Source organism: Centruroides sculpturatus, unplaced genomic scaffold, assembly GCF_000671375.1.
Source record: "Centruroides sculpturatus isolate CEXI.00-Female unplaced genomic scaffold, Cexi_2.0 scaffold80, whole genome shotgun sequence".
Lineage (NCBI taxonomy): Eukaryota > Metazoa > Arthropoda > Arachnida > Scorpiones > Buthidae > Centruroides > Centruroides sculpturatus.
In genome coordinates this window covers 786,795-801,514 of record NW_019384552.1, presented here as the reverse complement: position 1 = coordinate 801,514, position 14,720 = coordinate 786,795, and the positions used below count along the sequence as shown (strand labels likewise).

The window sequence follows — 14,720 nt, the reverse complement described above, 5'->3', positions numbered from 1 at the left end:
TATTTTATAACATCTTATATAAATTCAATACTTTTTATAAGAGAAATTTAAAATGAATATTTGTTTCAAAATATCCATCATATGTAGCTATTACAGATTCATTTTGAAAACTGACAAAACTGCAATTATTTTAAAGGATGTGATACACGTAACTTTAATGGTGCCATTTTTCAGATTAATGATGGAAGCTGATTTTTAATAACTGTTTCTAAGGATAGTTATGATAATTTAATTATAACTAATTCTATCATCATATACATTTATTCATGAGTAAATTTAATGATGATTAGTTATTGTTGCTTTATAGTAGCCTATTCCAGATCTTACAAATAAGGAAATAGTTTTAGGAATAGCATACATTCCAGATGGAATCCCAGCAATTTGGTGGACGACGACTGGGAGAATGAAAAATTAGTTGAACAATTATCTTTAAAAATTACGTAGAAAAGACTAAAATGTTTTGATTTTCGTCATGTCGAATCACAGTCTTCCATTGCAGAGACGACCTTCTATTACAAACAACGCCTCTGCAAAAATGTGCAAAACAGCTTAAAAAGTTCACAGGTGAAAATTAAAACCAATTAAAAAAATACATAATTTCTTTCAAAAAGTGACTGATAAATTTATACATTAAAATCACATGGCAAAAATCAAGATATTTTAGTCTTTTCTACGTAATTTGTCAGCCATTTTTTGAAAGAAATTATCTTTAAATTTTCAAAAAATATATACCAGGAATTTATGAGCATAGGCAAGGAGGGTCCAACGGGACTGGATTTTTCAGTTTTTTAGGGACTAAGCATGTTGAACTCATTAAATTTTTAATACATATTTAAAGTAAAAACTGAAATACAGGTACAAAAGTAACGTTCATTTTCCACAAACGAAAGATTTACATAAAATGTACAACAATATTTTATAACATCTTATATAAATTCAATACTTTTTATAAGAGAAATTTAAAATGAATATTTGTTTCAAAATATCCATCATATGTAGCTATTACAGATTCATTTTGAAAACTGACAAAACTGCAATTATTTTAAAGGATGTGATACATTTTGAATTACTAAGATAAATAAAAATATGAAAGTTTGAATTCAGTATGTTCTTCGTTGCTATAACAGCATCAAACAACATGTGGATAATTTTTATAAACACATTAATTTTAAAAAAATATAAGTACAGAGGCTTAATTTAGCTTTTTAAGCATTTTGATAAATCTAAAGTTTAGCTTGAAAGATCAGTTTTAAATTTATGCTTTATAATAATAAACATTTAAATTATTTATGCCAATAATGGATTTCATCTATTAGTATTAAATGTAGTTTATCTAATTTATTAAAATTAACTATTATCAGCAATAATTCAAAAAAGAATAAAGCAATCAATTAATTTTTAAAATTTACAAAGACATTTAACAAATATTGATATTCTAATGACTTTGAATGATCAACATTGAATGTAGTTTTTAAAATATTTTAAAAATAAATAAATCTCTGAATAAATCTAAAGCTAAAATTAATGAATATGTGATAACTTAGAATTTGAATTCAAATATTTATTTTGTTTTTCATCACTATGTAGTGCAACCACCCAATCACTTGGCATGAAAATGCCAAGTGGTTTGAGTGGTTGGCACTACATAGTGTTGAAAAACAGAACAAATAACAACACGGTTTCAAAATTACTAATCAAATATTTATTATTGCAAAAGATTTCTGAAGAAAACTAGAGGTAAGACATTTTAAATATTAAAAACCAACCTCTGTAAACAAGCTGCCATTTAATGTTTTAGTCAAAGTTTTAACAAATAAGTTTCAGAAAGAAAAATACCGATTTACTCACACATAACACAATCTCACATATAGGATGAGGTGTGACTTTAAAGATCAAAATAAAAAAATTAGATTTATTAATACAATTTTAACTTTATTTCATTTAATCATAAATAAAATATCAAATGCACATAAATGCACACATTGTCCCGCAAAAATTACTGGCATTTTAAACTTTATGGAAAAATCTTTTAAAATTGACATAATTTGTTCATGTAAAGCTGGACAATCGGGAACCTTTCTTGCCAATTCTTAACAGTCAAATCTACTCTGTGTCGATTACACATACAAGTTTCTCAAAATTCTGATTTCCAAATAATCATCTGTTTTCATGTGGGAATGGATTAAAACTTATATCGAATTTTGTGTGATTTTGGAATTCAATTCGAAAGCTTTGCTTTTTCTATTGCTATTCATTGTTACTCCTGACATCACACAAGAACGATTGAAAGGACTCAGATAAAATACTTTTGTTTTTAAACACAAGAGGATGAGCATCCGGAAAAAAATGCAAATACACTGTTCACAATACAAAAATTATTGCAAGAATGCAAAGAATCCTTCACTTGTGTGTATAGGACGACCTAGGTTTTTGAAACAGTGAAAAATGAATAAAAACTTCGTCTTATATGTGAGTAAATACGGTAATTAATTTGATAGAATTTTCTGTCAAATTAGCTTTTAATGATAATTAAAGTTAATTTTAATGCAATTTTTTAGTATTACATAAAGTACTATAAACTACAGTGGAACTTTGCTTAACACTCATTAAGCAAAACAATTTTTCCCATATAAATTAATGTAAAATACAATAATGCAGTCCATGCAGGAAAAAATACTCAAAATATTTTGTGTGTAATGTTTATTCAAAGAAAATTACACAATATACATTGTTAAGGAGCATGAATCATCTTTTCTTCTAGCGCAGAATGAACCAACCTGGAATGTGAATTCAATTTGCAGGAAAAAAAAAATCACAGATAATGTCTGATAAACACACCAAACAATATACCAAATTCTTGGGCTTTGTAAAGGCTATAATTAAATTATAATTAAATATTAGAAATTAAATAATTTGACTAGAGGTAGGCAGTTATGCTGCATCTCATATTAAATTTAATAATTATAAATTATTAATTTTTAATTTAGACGTTTTTGAAATTTAATTTGGAATTGGTCATTAAATTTAATACGAGATGGCAGCATAACTACCTACCCCTAGTCAAATTAATTAATTTCTAATATTTAATAAAGACCTTTACATAGCCCAAGATTTTAGCATATTGTTTGGCATGTTTTTATATAACAGGCGATGGTTGTTGATGTTTATACATTATATATAAACAAGTTTGGAAAAATGTTTGATCACAAGCGATACTAAGATGCTAGCAAAACAAGTGCTAAACACAGACTGATGGAGTATGAGCACAATCCAGACTACCCCTCTTCCTGTTACTCATTATGTGAAACGTTGTTCGTTAAGCGAGTCAATTTTTTACAATTTGTTTTGCTCGTTATGCGAGGTGCTCGTTAAGCGAGGTTCCACTGTATCTAGCTATTGTTTACAATAGAAAGCATTATGATTTCTAGTTATTTACTAATACTTATTCATTGATATTAGATTAAAACTAAAATAAAAAAGAAATGAAAATACAGTCGACCCCCCTATAACGCAGGTTCATATAATGCGAATTCATATATTTTGATGAAAAAATTGCAACTGTATTCGTATAAAGATGCTAAAAGAGACTTTTAAAATGCGGTAAAACGTCATCGCCAACTCGTGTCATGACAGGATTGGTCGAATCTGGATCAATAGTGGACGAGCAGCCGAAGTACTTACACACTATGGAGAGTTTAGGCGGGTAAGTTGAGTTTACTATCGTCTGTACATAGTATATAGGCCTAAATTAGGTACTGTAAGTCTAGTACAATACTGTAATTTTATACATTTCTTGTGAAAAAACATTTCTTATTCAACAGCCATAAAAATTATTTCTATTAATGATGTCTCCAAAGTTCAACAAATTTTTCGCAGAAAAATAACTTATTAGAAAACGCGCCCACCATTTGGTGTGCTGCTCCGCAACGAAAATAAGCTTAAGCAATGGCAACGTCAAACGGTGCACACTCGGTAAGTAATCCTACAATTTTTTGTTTATAGCATAGTTTATACGGATTATTTCCAAAAAGTTATACATGCTTTGGAAATGTTGAGTCAAATTAGTCTAGAATCGATTAATTTTATGGAAGAAAACCTTCCAAACAGCCGTAGTCCGTAAACTGCACACGTGCCGAGCTGTGATTGGCTCATGTATTTAAGGATTACTACAATGCAAAATTCTTATAAAGTGGAACGTATCNTTTGGAAATGTTGAGTCAAATTAGTCTAGAATCGATTAATTTTATGGAAGAAAACCTTCCAAACAGCCGTAGTCCGTAAACTGCACACGTGCCGAGCTGTGATTGGCTCATGTATTTAAGGATTACTACAATGCAAAATTCTTATAAAGTGGAACGTATCTATCGCGTTATAGGGGGGTCGACTGTAAACCATAATTTTTACCTACATGTTAACATTATTTTAAAAATAAATTTACTTACAATTTTGAAATGAAATGTAAAAATTTCAACAACAAATGTTTACATGTTAAAAAAATTGAAATTAAAAAAGCCTAAAACATTTTACGAATACGTAATATTAAATATTGTTTCTAAAACTAAATCTTTCAATGCTTAAGTTTTACAAACAAATTTCTCAAAAATATTAATTTCATAATTTATACTTTCTTTTTACTGAATAATAACATTGAAAATATGACATAAAAGTTTGAACATCTTTTACGGCAGTAGATAACATTTGAAAGGGAACAAAATATACTGTAAAAATGGATACAGAAGATAAAAAATTTCATCAATTTTAATAATAAAAAATATATTTACTCTGAAATATAATTTTTAGTGTTGAATTTTAGTGCTTATAATAAATAGATCTAAGCATATTCTATTTTATTAGAATTTTATATGGAAATATATTGCATTTTAGAAGAAGAGAATTTTCAGTGAATAGACTGTATCATAAATTAAAGAAGATTCACTCTATGAAAATATTTTTAAAAGTAAGTTATAAACAAAATATTTCATTTAATATTGCATTATTCATTATTGAAAATTTTTATTTTTTTATTCCAGGAATTAATGACCAATTTTAAAGATCTTATAGATCTAAGTTTACTGTAGCTGAAAGTATCATATGTAATAAGATGCGTGTGTAGAATGTGTATTTTTTAATTATAGAAAATATAATTCTGCTTTTCAGAACATAATATAAATTCAGAAAAATAAAATATAATTTTTTTATTTAAGTAAAACTCTATAAATGACAGCACGGAAACTAATACAAGTGTAGTACATTAAGGTCTTAATCTACATCTATGCATTACAATGTTAAGATACACGGACAGGTTTTGAAATGTGATTTATAGAATAAATAGAATTTAGAATTGATATATTAAAAATCATTTTAGATTGATAAGTTTATGAAAATATATTTATTTAATTTAATATTTAAAAAATCAATTAAGAATATGTGTTACTTTGTTTTTCGTTAATTTCGGGAATCACTTAAAAAATTTTGTTTTATAACTTTTGCGTACGTAAAACATAATTCGAATATGTGAAAATTGATGTAGAATCAAGTTCATAACTTCTATTTCCTTACAATTTTCGACTTTTTTTTCCTTATAACTTTCCGCTTACGTAAACTTATCCATAACCGTATATTTTCGATAAATTTTTTTGTTTCTTAACCTTCCTTGTAGCTTTCTCATAATCTTTAAATTGTACGAATTCGAATAGAAAATTTACGAGCAATTATTTATTATGACATCGTCACAATGCCGGTCTGCAATTTTTAATCATATTCTTAATTTATTCAGTTTAAAATGTATGTTCTCCATATCAAATTTGTAGTGTTTTTCCCTGTACATCATACTTTTCCTGATAACAACAAAGTCGTGCCGCTTATCAATGCAATTCCGTTCAGGGAAAAATTTTGAATTGAATTCACGTGACTTCCGTCCTAGCCCGGAAGTGTCTATATAGTTAATCGGAGCTTTCTGCCCATAAGCTTTCAAAGAAATTCAAGCCCATATTCTGGTCTTGACTTTCATCTATCTAACAACGTTCGGGAGTGGCCATATTTGCACGAAATGGCCGGAAGACTTTCCAAGCACACCTCAAGATGGCACCTTACTGCAGTGTCATGCAGGCTGAACTTTGGGCAATGCACAAGGCCCTAACTCACAAAGCCACTAACATCAATTATTACAAAGGGATAATAAATATTTACACTGACAGCAGGGCAGTGCTGCACACACTTGAGAACAAAAGGAGAGCCACACGACTAGGAAGAGAACTAATAAACACCGCAAACTCTCTTGCTATGCATAGAATCATCCACTTCAACTGGATTCCGGCTCACAAAGGTTATGGAGGGAACGAAACAGTGGACCTGCTGGCCAAAAAGGCTTGCGTACTCCACTCCCCCACACCTACTCACGCATACCGANGAACATACCCAATGTTAACTTTACATTCCAAAGATAAAGTTTTTCTTTTCTTGTTTGATGCAGAAGAATTAATTCTACTTCGTTTGGATGACATAGTAGAGTCTCTCGAGTCTCCGTAGATATAACAAACACAGAAATAAATAACACAAAATAAATTGTAGCTATGTGTAGATTCCGCGCGACACATCCGAACATGTAAGCTGAACAATAGTGTGGGGGGAGTGAGTAATCAAGGGTTGCATGGTGCTCAAACAAAAGACGAATCGACGAGATTTGAAAATCGCGTAAGTCGGGGTAGCGTAAGTCGAGGTATTACTGTACTATACTAACAAAAATTTTTCCATAAATGAATTAATACAATAATTTAACTAGGTAATATTTAAGATTGATAACTGCCAAATATTAATGCCCATACTACAAGATGTTTTTACTTGTCCCAAGTCCTTTTGGATGTAACAGTCGAAAAGAAACTCGTAACTGTGGTTTGCGTTGTAATCTTCTTTTTTTCTTGATAAATTTCTCTATAGCACTTCAAAGTTCACTTCAAAGTTCACTCATCCCACGTTCAACTTTATTTTATAACGTTCAGTATTAGGATCCATAGCCTCAAGTTCCAACATAGCCGCATTAATTTTGGAGAGCACACCAGCTAACCCATATACCGTGAATTTATTTTTCACTTCTCCAGTTCTTTCGTCTTCTTCCTCTTCCAAATACTGCATCGCTTCTAACTCTATTAAATTTTCATTTGTTAGTTCTCCATCGGCATAATCCACTAATTCAGAAATGTCTTCCACTTCAACATTAAGCGCATTGGCAAGGCCCGCGATTGTTTAAATTACCTCAAACTGACTAAAAAATTCCAGAGCAAGCTTATATTACGTTCAGTGAGCATGTCACCAATCGCCACTGATCGACACTCAAGCTGAGAAAGGGGATTTCCAGAATTGCAGGTCGAAACTCGATTGGTCGTAAGTACGAGTGGTCGTTAAGCAGATAGGTCGTAAAGTGAAGAGTACCTGTAATTGAGATTTTCAACTTAAAAAGTTCACAGGTGACTAACCAATTAAAAAAATACATAATTTCTTTCAAAAAGTGACGAATTTTTTAAACATTAACTATACTTTTATTCTTTTTCTTGTTCTGGATGTCACTTCCAATTTAAACATTTTTGAAGAAATATTCGATGTTAAGTTGTTCCGAATTCGAACAATATTTACCCGACGAGGGCTCATCAACAGAGCCGAAAAACGTTTATTAAAGTGATTTAACTGCCTGTGTTAAGGTGTTGTTTGTACTTAGTTTGAAGTGGGAGCTGGGTTATGATGGATTGTTATATAAATTAATGCTGGTAACAAAACAAATTTTGAACAGGCATTGTTATTGTTCAGTTTGAAATCAGTTATTTATTTATATGCTGTATTTTTTTTCAAACAGTATAGAAATCTCATATTATAAAAAGCCACGTATTTTAAAGTTGATAACTCTTTACAATGTATTAATTAAAATTGCTCTAGCTGTTAACATAATGCTTAACTTATATTTGGATGTTAAAAAATGAACGAGTGTACAGAAAGTAGCATACAAAAATATATTAATTCAATATATTATTATTATTTTTTTGTATACAAATAAAAGTGTATTTACAAATTTTCAACTACATTAATATTAATAAACTGCAATAATAAAACATTAATTCGACCGAACTCAACTTTTAAAACCAGTTAATCAATTTTAAAAATTTCCGGTTTTTGCTAGCACTAGTATTAATATGTAATATATATTTTGTTTAAGTTAAAATGAGATGATCTGTTGAAAAATATTTATATTACATACATTTGAAACTGAATTTAAGTATAATAGCCATGATTAATATTTAGAAATTTGGACAAGTTTCTAATTAGTTTCTACCTGTTTCGGCCTTTTTTTCTGTGACTGTTAGATTTATTAGAAATAAACTGAGATTATATCAAAAGGAACTACATTTAAACGATATGTAATCCAACTTATTAAATTATGTTATAACAGAATAATCATCTACGATTAAACATATGCACGTAACTTTAATGGTGCCATTTTTCAGATTAATGATGGAAGCTGATTTTTAATAACCGTTTCTAAGGATAGTTATGATAATTTAATTATAACTAATTCTATCATCATATACATTTAATCATGAGTAAATTTAATGATGCTTAGTTATTGTTGCTTTATAGTAGCCTATTCCAGATCTTACAAATAAGGAAATAGTTTTAGGAATAGCATACATTCCAGATGGAATCCCAGCAATTTGGTGGACGACGACTGGGAGAACGAAAAATTAGTTGAACAATTATCTTTAAAAATTACGTAGAAAAGACTAAAATGTTTTGATTTTCGTCATGTCGAATCACAGTCTTCCATTGCAGAGACGACCTTCTATTACAAACAACGCCTCTGCAAAAATGTGCAAAACAGCTTAAAAAGTTCACAGGTGAAAATTAAAACCAATTAAAAAAATACATAATTTCTTTCAAAAAGTGACTGATAAATTTATACATTAAAATCACATGGCAAAAATCAAGATATTTTAGTCTTTTCTACGTAATTTGTCAGCCATTTTTTGAAAGAAATTATCTTTAAATTTTCAAAAAATATATACCAGGAATTTATGAGCATAGGCAAGGAGGGTCCAACGGGACTGGATTTTTCAGTTTTTTAGGGACTAAGCATGTTGAACTCATTAAATTTTTAATACATATTTAAAGTAAAAACTGAAATACAGGTACAAAAGTAACGTTCATTTTCCACAAACGAAAGATTTACATAAAATGTACAACAATATTTTATAACATCTTATATAAATTCAATACTTTTTATAAGAGAAATTTAAAATGAATATTTGTTTCAAAATATCCATCATATGTAGCTATTACAGATTCATTTTGAAAACTGACAAAACTGCAATTATTTTAAAGGATGTGATACATTTTGAATTACTAAGATAAATAAAAATATGAAAGTTTGAATTTAGTATGTTCTTTGTTGCTATAACAGCATCAAACAACATGTGGATAATTTTTATAAACACATTAATTTTAAAAAAATATAAGTACAGAGGCTTAATTTAGCTTTTTAAGCATTTTGATAAATCTAAAGTTTAGCTTGAAAGATCAGTTTTAAATTTATGCTTTATAATAATAAACATTTAAATTATTTATGCCAATAATGGATTTCATCTATTAGTATTAAATGTAGTTTATCTAATTTATTAAAATTAACTATTATCAGCAATAATTCAAAAAAGAATAAAGCAATCAATTAATTTTTAAAATTTACAAATACATTTAACAAATATTGATATTCTAATGACTTTGAATGATCAACATTGAATGTAGTTTTTAAAATATTTTAAAAATAAATAAATCTCTGAATAAATCTAAAGCTAAAATTAATGAATATGTGATAACTTAGAATTTGAATTCAAATATTTATTTTGTTTTTCATCACTATGTAGTGCAACCACCCAATCACTTGGCATGAAAATGCCAAGTGGTTTGAGTGGTTGGCACTACATAGTGTTGAAAAACAGAACAAATAACAACACGGTTTCAAAATTACTAATCAAATATTTATTATTGCAAAAGATTTCTGAAGAAAACTAGAGGTAAGACATTTTAAATATTAAAAACCAACCTCTGTAAACAAGCTGCCATTTAATGTTTTAGTCAAAGTTTTAACAAATAAGTTTCAGAAAGAAAAATACCGTATTTACTAACACATAACACAATCTCACATATAGGATGAGGTGTGACTTTAAAGATCAAAATAAAAAAATTAGATTTATTAATACAATTTTAACTTTATTTCATTTAATCATAAATAAAATATCAAATGCACATAAATGCACACATTGTCCCGCAAAAATTACTGGCATTTTAAACTTTATGGAAAAATCTTTTAAAATTGACATAATTTGTTCATGTAAAGCTGGACAATCGGGAACCTTTCTTGCCAATTCTTAACAGTCAAATCTACTCTGTGTCGATTACACATACAAGTTTCTCAAAATTCTGATTTCCAAATAATCATCTGTTTTCATGTGGGAATGGATTAAAACTTATATCGAATTTTGTGTGATTTTGGAATTCAATTCGAAAGCTTTGCTTTTTCTATTGCTATTCATTGTTACTCCTGACATCACACAAGAACGATTGAAAGGACTCAGATAAAATACTTTTGTTTTTAAACACAAGAGGATGAGCATCCGGAAAAAAATGCAAATACACTGTTCACAATACAAAAATTATTGCAAGAATGCAAAGAATCCTTCACTTGTGTGTATAGGACGACCTAGGTTTTTGAAACAGTGAAAAATGAATAAAAACTTCGTCTTATATGTGAGTAAATACGGTAATTAATTTGATAGAATTTTCTGTCAAATTAGCTTTTAATGATAATTAAAGTTAATTTTAATGCAATTTTTTAGTATTACATAAAGTACTATAAACTACAGTGGAACTTTGCTTAACACTCATTAAGCAAAACAATTTTTCCCATATAAATTAATGTAAAATACAATAATGCAGTCCATGCAGGAAAAAATACTCAAAATATTTTGTGTGTAATGTTTATTCAAAGAAAATTACACAATATACATTGTTAAGGAGCATGAATCATCTTTTCTTCTAGCGCAGAATGAACCAACCTGGAATGTGAATTCAATTTGCAGGAAAAAAAAAATCACAGATAATGTCTGATAAACACACCAAACAATATACCAAATTCTTGGGCTTTGTAAAGGCTATAATTAAATTATAATTAAATATTAGAAATTAAATAATTTGACTAGAGGTAGGCAGTTATGCTGCATCTCATATTAAATTTAATAATTATAAATTATTAATTTTTAATTTAGACGTTTTTGAAATTTAATTTGGAATTGGTCATTAAATTTAATACGAGATGGCAGCATAACTACCTACCCCTAGTCAAATTAATTAATTTCTAATATTTAATAAAGACCTTTACATAGCCCAAGATTTTAGCATATTGTTTGGCATGTTTTTATATAACAGGCGATGGTTGTTGATGTTTATACATTATATATAAACAAGTTTGGAAAAATGTTTGATCACAAGCGATACTAAGATGCTAGCAAAACAAGTGCTAAACACAGACTGATGGAGTATGAGCACAATCCAGACTACCCCTCTTCCTGTTACTCATTATGTGAAACGTTGTTCGTTAAGCGAGTCAATTTTTTACAATTTGTTTTGCTCGTTATGCGAGGTGCTCGTTAAGCGAGGTTCCACTGTATCTAGCTATTGTTTACAATAGAAAGCATTATGATTTCTAGTTATTTACTAATACTTATTCATTGATATTAGATTAAAACTAAAATAAAAAAGAAATGAAAATACAGTCGACCCCCCTATAACGCAGGTTCATATAATGCGAATTCATATATTTTGATGAAAAAATTGCAACTGTATTCGTATAAAGATGCTAAAAGAGACTTTTAAAATGCGGTAAAACGTCATCGCCAACTCGTGTCATGACAGGATTGGTCGAATCTGGATCAATAGTGGACGAGCAGCCGAAGTACTTACACACTATGGAGAGTTTAGGCGGGTAAGTTGAGTTTACTATCGTCTGTACATAGTATATAGGCCTAAATTAGGTACTGTAAGTCTAGTACAATACTGTAATTTTATACATTTCTTGTGAAAAAACATTTCTTATTCAACAGCCATAAAAATTATTTCTATTAATGATGTCTCCAAAGTTCAACAAATTTTTCGCAGAAAAATAACTTATTAGAAAACGCGCCCACCATTTGGTGTGCTGCTCCGCAACGAAAATAAGCTTAAGCAATGGCAACGTCAAACGGTGCACACTCGGTAAGTAATCCTACAATTTTTTGTTTATAGCATAGTTTATACGGATTATTTCCAAAAAGTTATACATGCTTTGGAAATGTTGAGTCAAATTAGTCTAGAATCGATTAATTTTATGGAAGAAAACCTTCCAAACAGCCGTAGTCCGTAAACTGCACACGTGCCGAGCTGTGATTGGCTCATGTATTTAAGGATTACTACAATGCAAAATTCTTATAAAGTGGAACGTATCTATCGCGTTATAGGGGGGTCGACTGTAAACCATAATTTTTACCTACATGTTAACATTATTTTAAAAATAAATTTACTTACAATTTTGAAATGAAATGTAAAAATTTCAACAACAAATGTTTACATGTTAAAAAAATTGAAATTAAAAAAGCCTAAAACATTTTACGAATACGTAATATTAAATATTGTTTCTAAAACTAAATCTTTCAATGCTTAAGTTTTACAAACAAATTTCTCAAAAATATTAATTTATGCTGTAACAATTTATTATTTATTTTTATTTTTTCAATTTTATATATTTGATAAAAACATATTCCAATAAATTATTACTTGAGTAAAAAAAATAAAAAAAAAAGTATTGTAGAGTTTAAAGAATAAAAATTTTTAAATATTTGTTTATATAAATTAGCTTACTTTTACATCTTGAAATAAAACTATATTGACTTTGTCTTCCTCCTTTAATAGCCATAATGGTGTTGTGGATAATTGTTCTTTTACATAATTAGATTCCTTGAAACATTTAGCAGAACAGAAATACTATGTAAAAATAATTTATAATAATTACCACAAATTAAATTATGTAATACTTTTAACAGCTACTCAAATCAGATTATCATTTATTTGCATTATTTATACATAAAAACAAAATACATAGGCTGTTTTTTTTCAAGCTCTGATGGTCCATAAAACAAAGACAAGTGTAAATAACAAAATAAATTTATTACAAGAGTTAGGTACAAACATGGTGACTTTTCAACATAATCACTGTGAAGATTGAAGCATTTATCATATCTGTGAACAAGCTTTTCTATCCCTTTGTCATAGAATGCTGCCGCCAATAACTTGAGATAGGCCCTAACGTTTTTTTGAAGATTGCCATTAGCTTCAAACCTCTATCCTGCTAGCCATTTTTCCTGTTCAGGAAAGAGGTGGAAGTCACTTGGCACTATATTGGGGTTATACACTGGATGTTTAAAGGTGGTGAAGACTTCCACCCAGCTTAAAATATTTTAATGTGTGAAGACTTCCACCTCTTTCCTGAACTGAAAACATGGCTAGCAGGACAGAGGTTTGAGACTAATGACAATCTTCAAAACAACATTGTTCAGGCTATCTCAACTCACTGGCAGCAACATTCTATGACAAGGGGATGGAAAAGCTCGTTCACAGATATAACAAATTCCTCAATCTTCACAGTGATTATGTCGAAAAGTAACCATGTTTGTACCTAACTTTTGGTAATAAATTCATTTTGTTATTTACACTTGTCTTTGTTTTATGGACCACTGGAGCTTGAGAAAAACCAGCCTATGTAAATGCAGTTTTTAAAGTTCTTTCCTTTCATTTATATTTATTTATGATAAAATAATAATTTATCTGACTTAATGTAATAAATTGTGTGTAACACTGTATAATAATTTGATCAGCTTTTATTTTTAAATAAATTTATTTAAAGCTACAACAGTTTATAGCTGAAACATATCATAATGATAAGAATACAAAGCTATTTGTATAATTCTGAATATTATTTAAGTTAATATATAAAACTCTCTAAAAAGACAAACCAAGATTTCATTATTATTTACACTGTCATACACCATTTTATTGATAATTTTGAAAAAAAATCTCATACTTAAACAACTGTATAAAAATTTCACTAAATGATGATAATCAGATATCTCAATTTTTATAATATACTGTATTTCTTAGAATAAATTGTGAAAAATAATAATATTCATCCAAGGCATTAACCAAAGAAATATATTTTTTACTTATAAAAGTTATTAGAAAATAAATAATAAAGAACTAATTTATTTAGTTGACAGAAAGATCATATAATGCTACTGCATTCTGTAGTAAAGCTAATGTTGAAGTGCCAACACATAATGTTGAAGTGCCAACTCTGGCCCTTAATATTTCTATGATCAAAGCACTGATCTAGATAAAATTTAAAATATTTATTGTCCATGATGAATACTATGGATAAACATAAACCTGATACATTGCAATAACAGCAGTATGACATTGGACTATTTATTGGCAATAACAACTATAAATTAGTAGTAAATTTGACCCTGAAGAGAGGTGTTAAGTGCCATCTAAGATCAAAATTTATACCATCGATATAAATATAACCATTGTTATAACAATAATGTTAAATATACTGGAAGAGGAGGATAGCGTAATTGGCAATGCATTCA

The 14,720-nt window shown here is 28.6% G+C and overlaps 1 protein-coding gene across 3 annotated transcripts in view; it reads right to left on the bottom strand.

The window, feature by feature from the left end:
• LOC111623705 (putative RNA polymerase II subunit B1 CTD phosphatase RPAP2 homolog) overlaps positions 1 to 14,720 on the bottom strand; it is an 80,250-nt gene that overhangs the window by 24,296 nt on the left and 41,234 nt on the right. Inside the window, exons 5-7 of one of the 3 annotated variants that reach the window (XR_002756467.1) lie at positions 12,934 to 13,056; positions 9,051 to 9,162; positions 8,075 to 8,845 (exon numbers count right to left, since the gene is read on the bottom strand). Coding sequence is in view for 2 of the 3 variants with exons in the window: in XM_023366388.1 (XP_023222156.1) it covers positions 8,831 to 8,845; positions 12,934 to 13,056 (138 nt within the window). In the remaining variant the exon portion in view is untranslated. Of the gene's footprint in view, positions 1 to 8,074; positions 8,846 to 9,050; positions 9,163 to 12,933; positions 13,057 to 14,720 lie in introns of those variants that run through there. The other 2 variants (XM_023366388.1, XM_023366387.1) reach the window with 2 other exon arrangements.